At 38.0% G+C, this 19,952-nt stretch overlaps 1 protein-coding gene across 3 annotated transcripts in view; it reads left to right on the top strand.

The window, feature by feature from the left end:
* The window catches only part of phip (pleckstrin homology domain interacting protein), a 192,638-nt gene extending 174,129 nt beyond the window's left edge, over positions 1–18,509 (top strand). For all 3 annotated transcript variants that reach the window (XM_072250216.1, XM_072250215.1, XM_072250210.1), the window contains exons 34-40: positions 1,466–1,519; positions 2,506–2,655; positions 5,361–5,513; positions 6,978–7,141; positions 8,522–8,784; positions 12,269–12,427; positions 13,768–18,509. In XM_072250216.1, the coding sequence (XP_072106317.1) occupies positions 1,466–1,519; positions 2,506–2,655; positions 5,361–5,513; positions 6,978–7,141; positions 8,522–8,784; positions 12,269–12,427; positions 13,768–14,432 (1,608 nt within the window). In that variant the 3' untranslated portion in view covers positions 14,433–18,509. The remainder of the gene's footprint in view (positions 1–1,465; positions 1,520–2,505; positions 2,656–5,360; positions 5,514–6,977; positions 7,142–8,521; positions 8,785–12,268; positions 12,428–13,767) is intronic.
* Positions 18,510–19,952: the final 1,443 nt, after the last annotated feature.

Raw genomic sequence — 19,952 nt, forward strand, 5'->3', positions numbered from 1 at the left:
TGGTGTCCATTCTGTTCAGAGTTCAGAGTTGCTAATATATCTGATTTCATCTGCGGCACCACATAGGAACTTGGAAGCAATAACTGAACTTCGACTGTCTAGCCTCAAATGACATTGAAGGAAAATAGGCTAGATTTTTAATGCAGATGGCAGTCTAGTAATTCCTTGCTAAAATTTACATGTTAACATTTTGAGCAAAAGATAGAATCAGATGTATAATACTCTGTGGTTAAAAAAATGTCCATCATCATTTGTCAGTGATTGCGTTATGCATAGTTGGGATTTGTACTGCTTACATTGCCCATTCCAATGTTCAGTAACTTCATAGAAACATAGAAAACATACAGCACAATACAGGCCCTTCGGCCCACAAAGCTGTGCTGAACATGTCCCCTACCTTAGAACTACCTAGGCTTTACCCATAGCCCTCTATTTTTCTAAGCTCCGTGTAGCCATCCAGGAGTCTCTTAAAAGACCCTATCGTTTCCACCTCCACCACCGCCGCCAGCAGCCCATTCCACGTACTCACTACTCTCTGCATAAAAAACTTACCCCTGACATCTCCTCTGTACCTACTTCCAAGCACCTTAAAACTATGCCCTCTTGTGCTAGCCAATTCAGCCCTGGGGAAAAGCCTCTGACTGTCTACACGATCAATGCCTCTCGTTATCTTGTACACCTCTATCAAGTCAGCTCTCATCCTCTGTCGCTCCAAGGAGAAAAGGCCGAGTTCACTCAACCTATTCTCATAAGGCATGCTCCCCAATCCAGGCAACATCTTTGTAAGTCTCCTCTGCACCCTTTCTATAGTGAGGCAAACAGAATCGAGCACTTCAAGTTAGTCTTTTTGAGGATGGTTAAGTAGGGTTTTGTTTTGGGTTGTGTTATTGCCTCAATTAACAGGTCAATAGTTCCCAGCTTTTCTGAGCATGAGCTCTACTTGCTAACAGTCAATATAATATGCGCTGTTCCCCCCGCCCCCGGGAAAAAAAACAAAGCCGAATGTGTGCAATGAATTTTTGAGTTATTCCCTTTAAGGAGTTGCAGTTCTGCTAGCAATGCCTACTGACTGGTAGTCAGACCAGTTCTTTTTAGCTATCTTCTTTTCACTAAATCGGCATCATTATTACACTTAATACACCCCTTTAATCTTTGGCGTTCCCATCCTCAAAGGGCTGCTCACTCCAGCTCGGGAACCACTATTGTGTGTAGGAAAAATGGATGCCATGAGTAATACTTCAATCACCAACATGTCTTTATGCACTCTATGTAGGGTACTTGGAAACTATTAAATTTTTTTAATCCTGGATATGCAGTCATGTTAAAGCACTAATTGTTATTCACCAAATGGAAAATGACATTTTAATTTTGCTTTGAAGTAGCTAGTCATTCTGAAATATTCAATAATTATTATTAATGTGCTTCATATTTCTTTGTAAAAGTTTTGATTTTTTTTGGACATTAGGATCATGAGGCAGAGAATTCTGATGTTCCAGGAACTTCTACCAGGAATACAAAGGTAGCTTGATATTCGCCTTGTGAAGTATCAGTATCCAAACCTAATTCTGTTGACATTTTACATGATAGTGGATTCTTCAGTGTGGTATAAAGAGGGGATGTATTGTCATCTACATGAAACTGTAATCTACCTAAAATAGCCTATTAAAATATTTTTAAGCATGTGACCTATGGGGGGGGATGATTGATAAGTTTGTGGCCTAAGGTAGAAGGAGTCAATTTTAGAAAACCTAGCACATTTATTTTTCAACATAGTCCCCTCCTACATTTACACACTTAGTCCAGCGGTCGTGGAGCATATGGATCTTGGACCTCCAGAAAGTGTCCACAGCAGGGGTGATTGATAAGTTCGTGGCCTAAGGTAGAAGCAGATGAGTTATTAACCTCAAACCTTCTGCCTAATCACTCAAAGAGTTGAACTGCATGTGCATGTAACGAGAGCTGTATAACTCATCTCCTTCTGCCTTAGGCCACAAACTTATTAATCACCCCTGCTGTGGACACTTTCTGGAGGTCCAAGATCTGTATGCTGCACGACCACTGGACTAAGTGTGTAAATGTAGGAGGGGACTATGTTGAAAAATAAATGTGCTAGGTTTTCTAAAATTGACTTCTTCTACCTTAGGCCATGAATTTATTAATCACCCCTCGTATACCTTATTTCTGAAACCAGCATGTGTTTTATTCTGGATGCACCCATGAGAAAGATAAACATCAATGAACATGTGTGTTCAAGACTTTTTTTCATTATGTGCCCTGATATGGATTTTGTAGATTTTCTTGGAGCTAAAAAGCATTTACTTTCCGACATGTTGTGCACAAGGACCCTGGTTACAGGTTGGAGCTTGCACTAAAGTCTGATCATAGCTGTACTGTCAAGAGTAGAAACTGTATTGGGCTACATATTGTGATGGAAGATCAGAATCGAGGGTGCTCATATATATTGTAGGTATAATCTTTCAACTTCCTTTGTGTTGCTGAATACAGGAGTACCGTCCGAGGAGAACACAGCGTAATCGTGTTCAAACACATGATATAAATGCATGGAAGGAGAGATGTAGAGAGCTATTGGATCTAATTTTTCAATGTGAAGACTCGGAGCCCTTTCGGCGTCCTGTAGATTTGTTTCAATACCCAGTATGTAAATACATTAATTTCTTTATTTTGTTGTGTGCTATCTGCTTATCTCATTTTTTCATTTAACTTAATGCTTAAACTAAGTTGTATGAAAGTAGTTTTTGAGTTCCTCCTCACAGTGCAAAGCCTGAAATTCTGTAAGGGTTACAGAAGTTGGTACAAGAAACATGGTTGACAAGTTTAATCACATGATGTATTTCTTTAAATGCAATGGGGCAGAACTGTATTGTAAAATTGAATAAAAATCAGTAGCTTAAACAAGCTTCATTAATTATAAAAGCTGCACTTTTGTGTGTGCTTATATTGGAAGCATACAGGTGTGATGCCTCTTGTCAGACTCTACAATTGATGACTCCTTGAAATTGATTCATGTAGGTGGCCCAGTTTCATATTGTAGTGTCTTGTTAGTGGCAGCAGTTTGAGCTGACAGGATGATAGGTGTTGTTGAGTAGAGCACTCATAACCACAGTGATGGAGCTCAAAAATAGGCCTTTCCACCCACCATGCTAACACTAACTGTCTTCATTCCACCCCACTTTATTCTGAACTAGTATACTGTTACACGATACTGTCAAGAGGCAAATTAGTTATCCACCAAACTAATGTCACAAACTCTTAGCGGGATATCAACTGCCCTGGTAATCAGCTGAAGTGGTGTGATACCCTCAGAGTTCCTTCCAACAGTGGACTCCAGGCATAATTGAATAATGGACAATGGTTAGATTCACAAGAGCCTGATATATCCTATCTTATGATATCAAATTCCCTCAGTTCAGGACAATTTCTGGATAATCCTTTTCCCTTTCCATAATATCTTGCAACTTGCAGTCATCGTTATATTTTCACATTTCCTGAGTTTGGGTCCAATACTGCCATTATCAGTGTTATTAGGACTGTCCATGTGTACGTTCTAAAAGCTTCTCCCCTCGGTGTCCTTCACACTAAAACAATTTCAGTTAATATCACAATGTTGAAATCCAAAACACATTCATGTAATTATTCTTGCATCTCTTTGTGATATGTCTAACATATCTATTCTATCTCCTGCTAATTGTTAGCAGACCTGTAGTATACACCCAGCAAAGCTCAACCCATGTGCCTTTATTTAAAGAGCCTTCTTGGACATCCTCCCTTATTACCACGGTAATGGACTCCTTAATAAACATGGCACTGCAATCTCTTTTGGTTCCACACTCCCACCTCCCCAATACAAATGAAGAATCAACGCCCTGGAATGCTGAGTTGACAGTCTTATCCTTTTTTTCAAAGATATTCTGTGATAGCAACAATATTGTATTCCCACATGGCACATGACAATAAGTTCATTAACATGGATGCAATTTAGCCTGCATTACCGCATGTGTGTTATTATGTCCATTTTTTCTCTGCCTTGCTAAGTTAGCTTAAACTCTGCCAAACAGCACTAGCAAACCTTTCAACAGGGATAATGGACCAATTCCAGTTCAGATGAAAACTGCCCAGTTTGTGCAGCTCCCCAGTAACAGTGATTCAAAAATGTATAGCTTTCCCTCCTTCACAGTCCGTTATTTAATCCATCCTCATATTCATATACAAATTAACACTCACAACACGCTGGAGGAACTCAGCAGGTCGGGCAGCATCCTTGGAAAAGATCGGTCGATGTTTCGGGCCGGAACCCTATACAAATTAACATATGGTACCAGAAGAAAGCCCAGCAGTCTGCGATTAATGCCTTTTTTTGCTGGCTCATCTTTTTAAGAAGATGGCAATTTCTAAGTGTGAAACCAAGTGCCTGCGCTGCCATGTTAATGCATCTTTTTTTTAAAAAGATCTTCACTGATAGATCCACATCCAGCATTTTCTATTTTTATTTCAGGTTTCCAGTGTTTGCTTTTAGTTAAATCTGTAAAGGATTAGTTCTATCTATAGCAAGAATCACAGGCTATTTTTTACACAAACGAGAAAATCTGCAGATGCTAGAAATCTGAGCAATACACACAAAATGCTGGAGGAACTCAGTAGGCCAGGCAGCATCTATGGAAAAAAGTCCAGTCGACGTTTTGGGCCGAAATCCTTTGGCAGGACTGAAGAAAAAAAAGCTGAGGAGTAGATTTAAAAGGTGGAAGGATGGAAGAGAGAAACATCAGGTGATAGGTGAAACCTAGAGGGGGAGAGATGAAGTAAAGTGTTGGAAGTTGATTGGTGAAGACCTGTTCCCAGAAAGGATACATGGCTGCAGTAGCAGGTTTGGGTAAGCACGTGTTCAGGGTCTGAGAGCAGCAGGGATCACAGCTGGGGAGCAGTGACAGAGTTTCGCTGAACTCCTGTTGAAGGGAAGATTTAAACTCCTTCAGGGTAGGCATCCTTGGAGAAGACCTCACAGAGTAGTAATCAAATCACAAACAAGAGAAAATCTGCATCTGCTTGGCCTGTTGAGTTCCTCCAGCATTTTGTGTGTGTTGGCTACTTGTTACATGTGGGATATTCATTGTTATCCTTTTCTGGGATTTCCTTCACTACTTTATCTTAGGTGTTTTGGTTTGGTAGAAAAACAAGTTTATGGAGCATGTTTGAACATACATCCACCAAAATTATGTTGTTTAATTGGGAGATTTAAAGAAAGGCCTAATTTTAAGAATGTAAATTGTAATTTCTCCAAACAGTGGCCTTGATTTAACTGCCTGGATTTGGTTTCATCCTCTTTTTGTACATCTTTTTTTCAGGACTATAGAGAGATCGTTGACACACCAATGGATTTTGGCACAGTAAAGGAGACATTGGAGGCTGGAAATTATGAAACACCGATGGAATTGTGTAAAGATGTCCGCCTTGTTTTTAGCAACTCCAAGGCTTACACTCCCAGCAAAAAGTCAAGAGTAAGCCATTGATGAAGTTAGAAATAACATCCATTAAAAACAAAAAAAAATTCAAGAATCACAAGAACTTACATCACAGAAAAAGACTAATCGGCGCACTAAGTCTGTGCCAATTAACCACCCCCTTTACAGTGATGCTACATTAACCCATATTTTATTCTCTCCCCATTCCTTATCAGTTCCCAGTGAATCTACTATTCACCTACAAAATAGGGTCTTCCTATTAAGGAAGGACCATTAACTACACCACTTTTTGAAGAAGAAGAAGAAAGCCCTTAACTCTAAGTGGAGTCATCAGGACGCCGTCATGACGGCGTTTTTTTTTATTAGCAGGCTTTCTTATTTTTACGAGGCCGAGTTGCTAGCTTGACGCTCAACCCAGCACGGATGGAAAGCATGCAAGGGAGCCGGCTGGATTTGAACTTGGGAGCCTTCGCTCCAAAGTCCAGCACTGATGCTACTACACCACCAGCCGGCCACAGCACTTTTTGCCCTTTATTATCATTTGGTCAATTCTTACTGACAATTCTATTTATTAATACATCCTGGACTATTTGGTGGCTGTTCAGCGGTGTATCTTTACTTTTATTCTGTAGTATCCCAGAATCCAAAAATTCACATCTCATTCCGAAGTAAACTCCTACATATTACAAAAACAAATCATTTTTTGGATGCTATTTTACTTTTTTCAAAGGAAATTAATCTCTCTCGCAAATTAATATGAACAAAAGGCAGGGATAAATTTAAGACCTACCATGCTAAAAATATCTAGATGACCTCATGCATCCATATCCAGTGTTAAACTATTATAAATGACATTTCAGTCCAAATAGCCAATCTAACAAGTACAGCACTCATGAGAACTTTGAGTTCATATTAAATCATCCTTCTCAGTACCATGGTGTACATTTGCTGCAAGCAAAGCCCTGTAAATTACAACTTACTACCTTTTCATTGTACAGCAGTTCTGGTTGACACCATAGAGTTACATTCTATAACTTGATATCGTAGATTCTCTCGTATTCCATTTAAATAGTTCCCATAACAATTTCAGGGTTTCCCCAGGCTCTTCACTGTCACTGTTTGGAGAGTATTCCCTGTTATGATGTTACCAAATACAGCAGTTTATTTTCAACTAACGTTGAAATGAATGAGCAATTAGTGTCTTTTTATATTAATGATTGAGAGATAAGTTGTCCAGGATATGGGATGAATCTTTTTGAATACTGCTGAAAAAAACTAAGTTTTACAAATTTCACAAGAATGAATAATATTTGGATATATGATGTAAAGAATCTTGGTTTGGGATGCCCGTAAACTGTTTATTTTTTAAAAATTCTAAATATATTGTTATAAACTGGAATGTAGTTTTACTGTTGATTAGACTTTTTTTTAAAGCTAGACATTTAAAACACTTTTATGGACATTAGAGTTGTATTATAACTAAATGTTCAATCTCACCAGATCTACAGTATGAGTTTACGGTTGTCAGCATTGTTTGAAGACCACATAAGCTCAGTCATTTCTGATTATAAGGCAGCAGTTCGATTTTGTTCAAGGAAGAAGCCGTGTACACAAAGGCAGAAGCGGAGAAGAAGTAGCTCTCCCTCAAGCAGTGCTGCATCAAGGTATATTCATTCAGAGTAGGCAAGGTGGTAAATAGCTTGCTTTTCTTTTCCATTACTTGTATCATTGTTTTGCAGGGAGTGCTTGAAAGTGGTGTCATTTTGAAGGTATGAATCCAATTATGTCTTTTCAGGAAACAGACCAATTGGTAAAAGGACTAAGCTATCAGTGACTACTCTAAAATTAACAAACCTGTTAACTGCGCATCTCCAAACATATTAGCTAACTGTTGTTAAATGATTAGCTAAGTGCTCACATGTTTCTTAATGAAAAACCTTTACTGGTTTTAATATTTCCATCTGTTGGACAAAATAATCTCAATGCATCCCATTTAGAGTAGAAGTAACATTTTAAAGCCCTTAATGATGGATTTGTTCTGCTAGGAGTTGGCATGAATATGACAGGTAAAGTGGCCTCATATGTAGGGCTAAGTAAGTAAAAAATTTTAAAAGGTCTTGCAAGGTTGAAAAATGTTGAGTACAATTTGTTGTGAAGATTTTTTATTCCACCTTCCATTGCTACTTTGTATAAGTGCTGGAGGAGATTAACCATGAATAGAAATTGAAGTGAGGCCAATTTTGCCTTATTTTATCAATAACAAACAATATTTTTTTCTCTATCTATATATATTAATCCCAATTTTATCAAATCTATGTCTCAAGAGTGTATTGTTCAGATATGTGTGTTGCTTTGTCCTAAAAGGTATTAATGCCCACCAAAAATACAAAGTGAGGTGCAGCAATGGACAATTCCAGTTGTGCCAGATTGTGCATGTCCTTCCACCTAACCTTTTATCAAAGCAGAGGTTTTTATTCATGCTCTCAAGTCAAACTGGAAATCAGGCCCTCCTTGGACTCAAAATGAGCCAAGATGTTGGTGAGAGTTCCATGATTATTCTCAAGTATGTGTCAATTTTTAAGGCAGTGGGAAAGAGCAGAACTATGGGATTAATTGGAAAGTGCTCTCAAAGCACTGTGGTCTGCACCATGGGTGATGCTGTGATGTGGTACATTAAGATCGGATAATTATTTCAATTGGACTGATAGCATTTTTGATGCAGTTTAAATATAGTGAAGTTGTTTGAATGTTGAATGATAGTTGATAAAAAAAAAAGTTAAAGTTTATTTCTGAAAGAGTAAGAAACATTGTAAATTACTCTAGGAACTTAGCTATCTTTCTTTGTTTAACTGTTTTCAAACAAATAAAATTATATGAACTTAAATTAGATACAACTTGTCTGGATGTACTAAGGTATTTCTGAACTCTTCCCTTGAAGAAAATGAACAGAAGTTGATCAATAATTTTTAAAAATGTTTGTATGTGGATCCTGTCCATAAAAGACATAAATGAATATACAATGACAGGATGTTTTTAAATTATAGCCCTGAAAGGAAACGGAAATTTTTGAAACCTCAAGCCAAGACAGAATATCTAGCTTCACCTTTATCAATGCCCGTGAGATCAGCAAGTATGAAGTCCCCTGTTGTTCATGCCAATGGAAAACCAGGTGAATCTGCTACAGTGGCTCGTACCAGAAGTACAAGGCTACGACAGGGTATGGTTCCTGGGATTGAAACATCACCTTTATTAGGGGAGGTGGCAGCTGTTTCAAAGACATTTGTGGCTGCATCATCAGCAAGTGCAAGTAAGTGAAAACTGTTGCTGCAAAATAATTTAGTTTGTGGTTGGCAGTTAAATCCTTTATGTTATTGGATAAGCAACACATACAAAATGCTGGTAGAACGCAGCAGGCCAGGCAGCATCTATAGGAAGAGGTACAGTCGACGTTTTGGGCCAAGACCTTTTGTCAGGACTAACTGAAAGAAGAGATAGTAAGAAATTTGAATGTGGGAGGGGGAGGGGGAGATCCGAAATGATAGGAGAAGACAGGAGGGGGAGGGATGAAGCTAAGAGCTGGAAAGTTGATTGGCAAAAGGGATACAAGGCTGAAGAAGGGAGAAGATCATGGGACAGGAGGCCTAGAGAGAAAGAAAGGGGGAGGGGAGCACCAGAGGAAGATGGAGAGTAGGCAAGGAGTTATTGTGAGAGGGACAGAGAGAAAAAAGGGGGAAATAAATAAAGAAAGAAAAAAAGGATGGGGTAAGAAGGGGAGGAGGGCCATTAATGGAAGTTAGAGAAATCAATGTTCATGCCATCAGATTGGAGGCTACCCAGATGGAATATAAGGTGTTGTTCCTCCAGCCTGAGTTCTTGACAGTAGAGGAGGCTATGGATTAACACATCAGAATGGGAATAAGATGTGGAATTAAAATGTGTGGCCACTGGGAGATCCTGCTTTCTCGGGTGGACAGAGCGTAGATGAGGCTTTTCATTCCAGGATGCAGGAGATGTCTTCCTTTTTTAAAGAAAGGGATTTCCCTTCCTCCACCATCAATTCTGCTCTCAAACGCATCTCTCCCATTTCACGCACATCTGCTCTCACTCCATCCTCCTGCCACCCCACTATGAATAGGGTTCCCCTTGTCCTCACCTACCACCCCACCAGCCTCCGGGTCCAACATATAATTCTCCGTAACTTCCGCCACCTCCAATGGGATCCCACCACCAAGCACATCTTTCCCTCCCCCCACCTTTCTGCTTTCCACAGGGATTGCTCCCTACGCAACTCCCTTGTCCATTCGTCCCCCTCATCCCTTCCCACGGATCTCTCTCTTGGCACTTATCCTTGTAAGCGGAACAAGTGCTACACCTGTTCTAACACTTCCTCCCTCACCACCATTCAGGGCCCCAGATAGTCCTTCCAGGTGAGACGACACTTCACCTGTGAGTCGGCTGGTGTGATATACTGGGTCTGGTGCTCCCGGTGCGGCCTTCTATATATTGGTGAGACCTGACTCAGGCTGGGAGACCGTTTTGCTGAGCACTACACATGCTCTGTCCGCCAGAGAAAGCAGGATCTCCCAGTGGCCCACATTTTAATTCCGCGTCCCATTCCCATTCTGATATGTCAATCCATGGCCTCCTCTACTGTCAAGATGAAGCCACATTCACGTTGGAGAAACAACACCTTATATTCCGTCTGGGTAGCCTCCAACCTGATGGCATGAACATCGATTTCTCTAACTTCCGTTAATGCCCCTCCTCCCCTTCTTACCCCATCCCTTATTTATTTATCCCCCCCCTTTCTCTCTCTATCCCTCTCACAATATCTCCTTGCCTGCTCTCCATCTTCCTCTGGTGCTCCCCTCCCCCTTTCTTTTTCCCTCGGTCTCCTGCCCCATGATCCTCTCCCTTCTCCAGCCTTGTATCCCTTTTGCCAATCAACTTTCCAGCTCTTCCTCTCCTCCTCCTGTCTTCTATCATTTCGGATCTCCCCCTCCCCCTCCCCCTCCCACTTTCAAATCTCTCACTATCTCTTCTTTCAGTTAGTCCTGACGAAGGGTCTCGGCCTGAAATGTCGACTGTACCTCTTTCTATAGATGCTGCCTGGCCTGCTGCGTTCCACCAGCATCTTGTGTGTGTTGCTTGAATTTCCAGCATACGCAGATTTCTTCGTGTTGGCATATATAAGATAAGGTGGTGTTATCCTTGAAAAGGCAAATGGCCAAAGAGACTGATGCTATTAGTGAGAGCCAGACTCAACCTCTGTCTTCAGGTTCCCGTTGTATGGTGACTAACAGGATCACTTGCAACCTGATACGTATAAGAAAACCGAATTCAAATGGTAGAGGGGAAAACAAGTGCATATTGCTGCAATCCAGTTTAAACAAGTGTTATTCTCTGTACTTTTTGAATACTAATCTTGATGAAATTGAGATTTGTGGATGGACAAACATTTATTTATACAATTTCATTTCATATCCCCACCCAGCCTTTCTGCCAGACTGAATTGTTTGCAATTAAAATGTAAGCAGGAATCAGACATTCAGCCCTGCATGTCTGCTGCGCTACTCAGTAAGATCATCACTGTTCTTGTATCTTGGCACGACTTTTCCTTCTCTATACTTTGTTTTCCATATGCTCCATAATATCATCTGCCTCTTAATTTTATCTCTAATCCTAGGCCTTGTAAAACCAGACTCAGCCATTTTATGCATTTCTGACCTGACCTATTGCCCTCTACCTTTGGAAAAAATGGATCCTTCTACTGGCATATTGTCCACCTTGCCTGCCACCCCTGGCCTCCATTGACCATGTTAATTTTTAGCTGAACTATTGTACTTAATTCATTTTATGTACTTTGCTATTTTTGTTTCTTGTAAGCCTTTACATTTTGAAAAGACCGTCCTTTGAAAACCGTTATTCTAACTTGGGGCTCTTGTAATCTAACTCTGCACACCCTTTCTGAGTTCTCCCCACTTGCCATCGGTTCAAACTCTGGCTAATCCAGCATGCTTCTATTGTGATGGCTCAAGCCATGATGTTTCAATTGACGGTGCTTTGATAATGCTTTTCATTAATTATTGATGTGTGCACTGTTGAAAGCGTCAGCATGGTTGTCCATCTGCAGTTGATTTTTTTTCTTTGTTGTTTAGCAATTTGATACAACTGAATGGGTTACAATGTTATGTCAAAGGATAGTTTTGAGTCAATCACATTTGTACTGGATTGGGGTCATTGCAAATATGAGCTATTTCCATATTGATTTTAAACTATGTTCAGATTCTGAAACTTGGAACCTGAATGTCCATCCACTAAATATCATTTAGATCTTCCATTCTGTCATACTCATTGGTTCATGCCCTCTCCCCATTCTCCTGAATGTTGCTCAGTTGTCCACCTCACTCTCCATCACCACTTCCCTCCCCACCAAGCTTGCTTGGGATTCCTTTAAGATTAGTGCCCAATGAACAGTGAGATGTGAAAAATCCATTTTGTCTGCCAACATGTTTTATGCTGTGGTCTAGCCCATTGACTCCCTTGATATGGGTAACAGAAAATTAAATATTCTCAGGAACCGATTATCTGCTATCTGGGTCCCCAGAATTATTGTTTTATTAACCTCTCAAGTAAAAAGAATAGACTTGAAGAACTAATCCTGGAAATCTTGCTATGAATATCTGATGCTTTACAGCATCTGTAAAATAAAACTTAATTGGAAACATCAGATGTGATTACTTTAATGGTAAATAAAAAGACATAATTTCTTTTCTTGTTTAATATTTTAGCGGACAATAATTCTAAGCCATCGAAAGCACAGAACAATGTCCTTAATCCCAAACTATCTGAATCAAAACACAATGCTAAGACTTCATTGACAGGTGAAAAGCCTCAGAAAAGGAGGTACACACGTAGAAATAAAGCAACAATCTTCAAACAACCTAAAGGCAAGTTTTTTTTAAACTGGCAAATAGCAGCCAGTTACTTCTAATAGTCAAGTATCTGATTGTTATGATAATCACATCTTAGTGGGAATAACCTGTTTATATACTGTAACCTATTGCATTATATCCAGCACGTCACTAAGTTAGCAGACTGGTTAACTATTAGCACTACACCAAAGGGGGCATGAAATTATATCATGATGTCCATTGTACTTGTGCCTTCTGTCATTGAATTTCTCATCTTCATCTTTATTTCCTCCTCATTGAATAATGGCCATTGATAGTCGCAGATGTGCGGATATATGAGAATTGTCATATTTCCTTTTGAAGAATAATGGACTGCATTCATAGAGGGCTCCTTACTCTGCAAACCCTGTGCAATAGTTGAATTCACTTTCTAAATGTTAAGTTAATGTGTAACAAGGGAAGAAAATTTTCATTTTCCATGTCATGTTTCTAACTTCTGACAAAAAAAATTGACTCTGATTTTCGGGCCATTTGATGTATTTCAGCTGCTTTGTCATCAAGATGGCTAGCTTTTAAAGGGTTAAGGCTATCCACTTCCTCCTGGATATTTTAGAAGTGGAAACAAAGAAGCTTTGGAGAGTCAGGGAGAGTGGAACAGATAGCGTTGGCATCATTGTTTAGGCAAAGGAATTGTGGAATATATAAATAGCTGGATATGGAGGCCAGTAGGATACCAGTATGAAAATAAGGCTGAAGGAACATACAAGTGACAAGCTTAAAATAACTCGAAGATGAGTTTAAAGTTTTTATGATTTTATAAAGTAATGCACCGGAATATAAAGAAGTAGTACCGATAAAGCAGGAAGGGCAAATAAGGATCATTGAGGGACTGAACATGGAAGCCTAATTTTTGGAAGAGCTAAAATCTATGAAGGTGATTCCTGGAAGACCAGAAAGAAAACCATACGGGTAACTATGTCTGTAATGTCACTCCTTTAATTACAGAAGATCCCAAGTTGCTTCACATTTGAGGTAGATAATTGCCAACATAAGAAACAAGAAATTCGGAGAGGTGACCAAGTACGAATGGGAAAAGAAATGTATCTTAAGAAGGGTTTCTCAAAAATGAAAAAAGAGTTGTGCAGAGGCTGAGGAAATTGGGCTAAGTATTGCCAAATTAAAATCATTTGTTTTGTTGGTCTGTTTAAGTGAAGAATTAACTCAGATTATTGCTTAAAGAATAAAAATTGTCTTCAGCCTAAACTGTTAATCAATGATCAAATGAGAATCTTATTTAAAAGCAATTTAATTGTTAATAGTTTATGCATTCTATTTTATCTGTGTTTTTACATATTTATTTTCCATTTAATGTGCAGGTAATATCAAAGCTGAATCCTCAGTGCAGAAGAGCCCACAAATAAACGGGCACACTTCATGTATCTCTGAATCGGCGGTCAAAAAGGGTCTTGGTATGAAACCAGAAGAGGTTAAAAGTTTTAAAGGACCTGGTAAGAAAAGAGGTAGGAAAAGTAAAAAAGAGCTACTTAGTATTCTACAAGAGAATGAAATGAAGAAAACAGAAGCAAAGAAAGACTTATCTAATTTGAATGGTGAAGAAGCTACCTCAGAAAGCAGCTCTACTTTAGAGAGCAACACACAAAGAGAATCTTTGCCGAAGAAGTCAACAAGAGGCAGGAAACCCAAAGGAAAGAGTCTACAAGCTAAATCCAAATTGACAGTTTTTGCTAAACGTAAGATGCAAACGAGAAGCAACAGTAAGAAGCAAGAAGAACCCATGGAGCCCGCTGAGCATATAGAACCTGTGGAAGAAGATGAAAGGACTGAGGCGGCCATGAGTTCTATATCTGTCATGAAAACAAGGAATCAAGGTAGACGGACAACATGCTACAATGAGGAGGATTCAGAAGAGGAGCAAAGGCAGCTGCTGTTTGAAGATTCCACGTTAACTTTTGGAACATCCAGTCGAGGCAGGCTGCGGAAACTGACTGAAAAAGCAAAAGCCAACCTGATAGGTTGGTAAACATCTGTAGGGTTTTGTCTACTTGGTCAGGCTTCTTGTTTAGACAAGAACAGGTAAGGGTTTGTTGCACTTGAAGTTACTGCATTGTCACCTGCAGGGAAGGCAAAATGAGCAAGGACTGATCCAAAAAAATACTTTTCTCTACAGCTGAAAATCTTGTTTCCTATCCACCCATAACTGTCTGGTACATTTTATCATACTTAAATTTTCAGTGTTGTTAGAATATTAGCTTTCTGGCATACATGTGGTCATCTTCTGAATAACTCCAGATTTTGAATTGTTTGGAAGTAGAGTATAGTTACTGGCTGGAAAGATGTGGCTGGTTGGTATTTGCACTTATCAAACAGTTATCATTACAGATTTGCTAATAGTTCAAGATTGAATTTGGCAAACCTGTTCATTTAAAATCTGCCTTTAAAATTTCTGATCTTCATTTTTTTAATATATGGAGAGATATCATAGGAATACCATTACATTTTAATCAATTATTTGCGACTACCAAGCATTTATGGAAGTTAGCCAAAACAATTAGATGAAATGAATTCATATTGATGATTTTCAAAATCCTGTATGTACATATATATATAACATTTGCTGTTCATAATGTCTTCACTGGTCAGTTAATTTTAGTAAAGTACATTGGTCAGTATTTTTCTAAACAAGAACTGTTTAGTTCTTAATTTGCTTGGAGTTGAAATTCATCGATATGTAATGTATGATTTGTTTTCTGTTCAGGATTTTAACAGATCAATATCATTCTGTCTTGCATTTTTCTAAGGAAGTGGTTGCACCTGTGCTGTCCTTGGATTGGTTTGTACATTTATATTACGTTCCGATTCTTCAATGAGTTTACTAAGTTGGAGCTGTATTAAGTTAATGCTAAGTTGGCAAGAATGTTAAAAGCTGACTTAAGCTTAATTGGATTCCTAAAATATATGCCACCAAAGCCTGTTAGAATTTTCATTTCACTTGTTCTGCATTTCCAATTTCTGATCATTTCATGTACTCGTTCAATCAGAAAATGTTTGCAAGTTTTTGCACTACTACTACTGTGTAATTATCTGCTTATTATTACTATGCATGTATAATTATGTATTTGTCATCAGAAATACATGTTAATAGTTATTTTGTAAGATATTTCAGCTGCTACTGCCTCCCTCTCACCCTCCCACTCCAACCTCAAACACACTGATATACAATCACACGAGTTAGTAATGAAGTCCTTGCTCATTTGTCAATCAAGGTGTACTGCAGAGAACTCGCAGTGACTTCAAGTGTGTTTGGGCACCTGCAATTCAAGTTTTCCAAAGAATTGCACAAAAGGCCCTTTACGTTCCCGCATTTGTGAAGCAATTGTAAGCTGCTTCTCCCATTTATTGAATGTAGAGGCAAACAAAAAAGACTGTATTGCACTGGACTGAGTGGTTGTTTCTTGCTTACCTTACACAATCAGGAAAAAATGAGGCAAACTAGAAAAGGGGATTGATTTTAGTTATGTTTTCACAGGCGCTTTTATGCGTACACACAAATATTGTATATTGTAAGTAGAAAAGAAATATTTTAAGATATAGTACAGGAATGGGGTTGAGACGTGCCATCTGTTCAAGTGGCTTTTAGCACACACACATACACTTTCCATCTTGGGTTTATGAGAACCGTGCCTAACTCCTTTAAAAGTTGGAAAAGGTTCTGAGATTTTAAAACTACCAAGCATGTAAATCGCACTGAAATTTCCAGACTTCTTTAATTTGTGAGGATTTTGCCTACCCCTTCAATAGTATATGGTTTCATGGGAACTTTCTTGGCACTGGTACGCAGTTAACAAATGTCTCAATGTAAAGGTCCCATTGTATATGAATATTAGCTCAATTATGCTTATTGGGCTTTTTTAGTAAAACATGGTTTAAAATTCATTCCATGCAGTAATGCATTCTGGAGCTTGCACCCTATTTTCTGATTTTAAAGAAAAGTTGGCTTTTTTTGTAATCAGTAATTAAATGGTCAAATGACTTTTTATTGGATGTCTAAAAATTGTACATTACTACACAGTGTTGTTTTTGTGCACTTTCTGCCTATGTCTATTATGCTACTTTAAGTCAGTAACTTCCCTCAAAAGAAATAGCATTTGGTGATTGTGCCTTGAATATATATTTTTTTTCTTTTTTCTAGTTAATGGTTAGGGCTGGGATGAAGATTATTACACTCCAGAGTTTTCTACCTTTTGACACCACCTACTTATATGTATATAACAGAAACAATATAAGTCTCTGCGTTTTTACATGAGAGCACAGATTATCCCTTTTGAAAGTGATGAGATGTCATGCACTGCATGCTGTAAATGTACACATGATTGCAGATCATTTCTCTTCCAAACTGCCAAATGTAAACAATGCTAGCTGAAGTAAAATATTTCTTTAAGGTACTTAGAAGAATGTTGTCCCAGTTCTGCTTTTCCCCATGGCAGTTGTAAGGTGATGCTTGATTTGACTTAAAATCTTCTCACCAAGTTGCAATTGTTTTCTTTTGCAATTCATTTTCCTGAAGTAATGTGACAAGTTTTTATTTCTTGGTTTACCATCTTGATTTGATTAGGTTTTTAAGACAAATAATTGTTTTAAATTTTCTGTATTTTTAAGATTGTGACCCTCTTTCATGTTGGTAAGGAAAGTCAGCAATTTTCCAAATCTATCTTATAGATATTTAGAGAAGGATCAGACTCAATAAGACACCAATGTGCTATATCCAGTCAAGTTTGAGACTGTTGTTTTGGTATGTGCCCATACATTATTCTGTCGCTTATTTAAGTATGTACTTCTGTTAATTTTTTTAATAATCAGCGAACCAAGAAATAATTGTCATTTTATGTACAAATTAAATGTGACCTTGTTTTATTCTTACTGGTCCGAGACAGTAATTTTCCCACAAACTGAATTAAAGTGTCTCTTTCCCTTTTGTAATTCTTTGTCAAAAATTGTGTAAATAAAATATTGGATACATGAGTGATTGAGGCCATATCCTATTTAAGGGTTTCTGATAAGAATTAAATCCGAGCAGGTGATTAATGTCATCAGAACCCTGATATTAGGTAAACCTTTTTATTCACTTACTGATATGTTTATCATATAAAATATACTGTGTTTAGAATTTCGATGACGTAAATTGCAGTTTTGTTAAAACATGTAGTTTGATATTTTGGAAAGCATTTTAGGACATTATTGTAATATTGAAATTGTATTCATTTTGTTGAGGTCATTCATTTGAGGTACCATTTCAATGGGCTCATCAAAATTAATATGCAGCATCATAAAGGTAAACTCCAAACACAGTATATATTATATACTTGTTATACTGTTCATATCTGCAGAACAGCATTTTGCCATATCCCTTAGGATCCTTATTCTGATCCTATTTTTAAAATAAAAATTAATTCAAGAAAATATTGCATGAGAGGTTGATCTTTTGTCTTTATTAATTTTGAACATTCATGATTTAGTTTATACTTGACCTTGCAGCTAACGTTTAGAAGCTGCTTCTTCCTCCACAGTTGGAGAATACAAAATGTGTCTGTATACTGTATATGTTATATATACACAAGTTCCTTAACATTTTAATTTATTTATTTTAGCTACTGAGCTGAAATAAAATTTAAAAATCTGCATAATATTGCAGAAACACCAAATTTTATCAGCACTGTTAAGTGCTGACTTGTTTATGTTGCCATCCATTGTATTTGCAATTACAGTACCACTTTGGTATCTCTTCTGAAAGTCGAGCCTCCTGTATTAAGGAGATGGAAACATTTGCCTAAAGTGTATAACTTTCATTCGGGGATTAACACTGGTTACAAAGTAGTTTTCTGCATTCTAAACTGACCTTTACCCCACTCTTTGAAGTTAATGGAAAGTCCAAAGCATGCTTTGTACAATAGAATAATGTCATTTACACCCTATATCTTTATTGTTCATTTTTTATATATGGGTGAGTTGAATTTTACAAAGTACAATTCTAATGGTACTTGTGTATTTTATATTTAACACATTTGAATTTTGTAGATTAAAGTTTATATGTTTTAATAATTCAGCCTCTTAACATTAATTTGCTAATATTTTATTTTGATATGATCAAGATGAGATAACAAATAAAAATAGTTCCTCATTAGTTGTTATCTCAATTTTTTCAATATTTGATGGTTCCTTTTTATAACAGGTGATATGAGGTTCTTCAAATTATAACCATCTGGTCATAAATACATCTCCCTACTGAAAGCCTACATTTTAATGTTTTTTTTTGGACAGTAAATGATATTAAATGTGCTCCCAGCAGCCACACATTAAAGCTCACGCATAGGCTTTTGATCACTACCATTCCACCCAATCTTCAAGATGTGCCCCTTTCAAAGCCCTGTTACGTATGCCATTCCAGATAGCAGGTGCAGATAACAAAGCAGCTTATTCTTCACAACCTTTTCCTAGGATCTTAATGGGAATGCCCATGAACTAAACGTTGAGTTTATTTATTCATTTACAATACTGTCCTAATGCAGGGTTAGACCCAGAAACGTCAGCTATCCCTTCGCTTCTGCAGATGCTGTTCAATCTGCTGAGTTCCTCCAGTGGTTTGTTTATTTGCTGTGAGACCCTATAGCATTCTTTAATTTTTGGGTCATTATGTTTGCTTGCCCAGGGTGGAAGTAATATAAATGTACTTATTATATAAGAATCAACTTGGAATGATTATTTAACAACTGACATGCAAAAATAAGAAATTTTAATGAAAAATAATTATAAAATACATTTGCTATTCAGTTTAACTGAGTTTTAAGGACACTTTCTCTTGTTGCTATGGATCTGAGTAATTTATAAGAAATGTTTGGACTAATCTGTTTCCAGTACTCTTTATTGTTCTTAATGAGTATTTGGAATTTAGAATTTATTTACGTCTTACATTCATCCTACAATGTGAGGGAGTAAAATCTTTGTGTAATGAGACCATCGCAATGTACAGACTTGTGAATTTAAAAGTCTAATGGCTTATAGAAAGAAGCTGTCCTGTAGCCTGTTTGTCCTGACTTTAATGATGCGGTACTGTTTGCGGATGGAAGCAGCTGAAACAGTTTATGGTTGGGGTGACTGGTGACCCTGATGATCTTCCAGGCCTTGTATATGCATCTGCTGCTGTAAATGTCCTCAATGGAGGGAAGTTTACATCTACAGATGTGTTGGGCTGTCCATACCACTCTCTGCAGTGCTTAGCAGTCAAGGTTGATGCAGTTCCTGTACCAGGTGTTGATTCAGCTAGTCAGGATGCTGTCAATGTCGCTCCTGCAGAAGGTCCTGTGCATTTGGGGGCTCATGCCAAGCTTCTTCAGTCGCTTGGGGTGAATAGATGCTGTTGTGCTTTTTTTGCCACACAGCCGGTGTGTACAGTCCAGGTGAGATCTTCATGATGTGTATACCGAGGAACTTGAAGCTACTCACCCTCTTAACTGCAGTCCCATTGATGCTGATCGGAGCGAGCCTG

The sequence above is a fragment of the Mobula birostris genome, chromosome 2 (genome assembly GCF_030028105.1).
Source record: "Mobula birostris isolate sMobBir1 chromosome 2, sMobBir1.hap1, whole genome shotgun sequence".
Lineage (NCBI taxonomy): Eukaryota > Metazoa > Chordata > Chondrichthyes > Myliobatiformes > Myliobatidae > Mobula > Mobula birostris.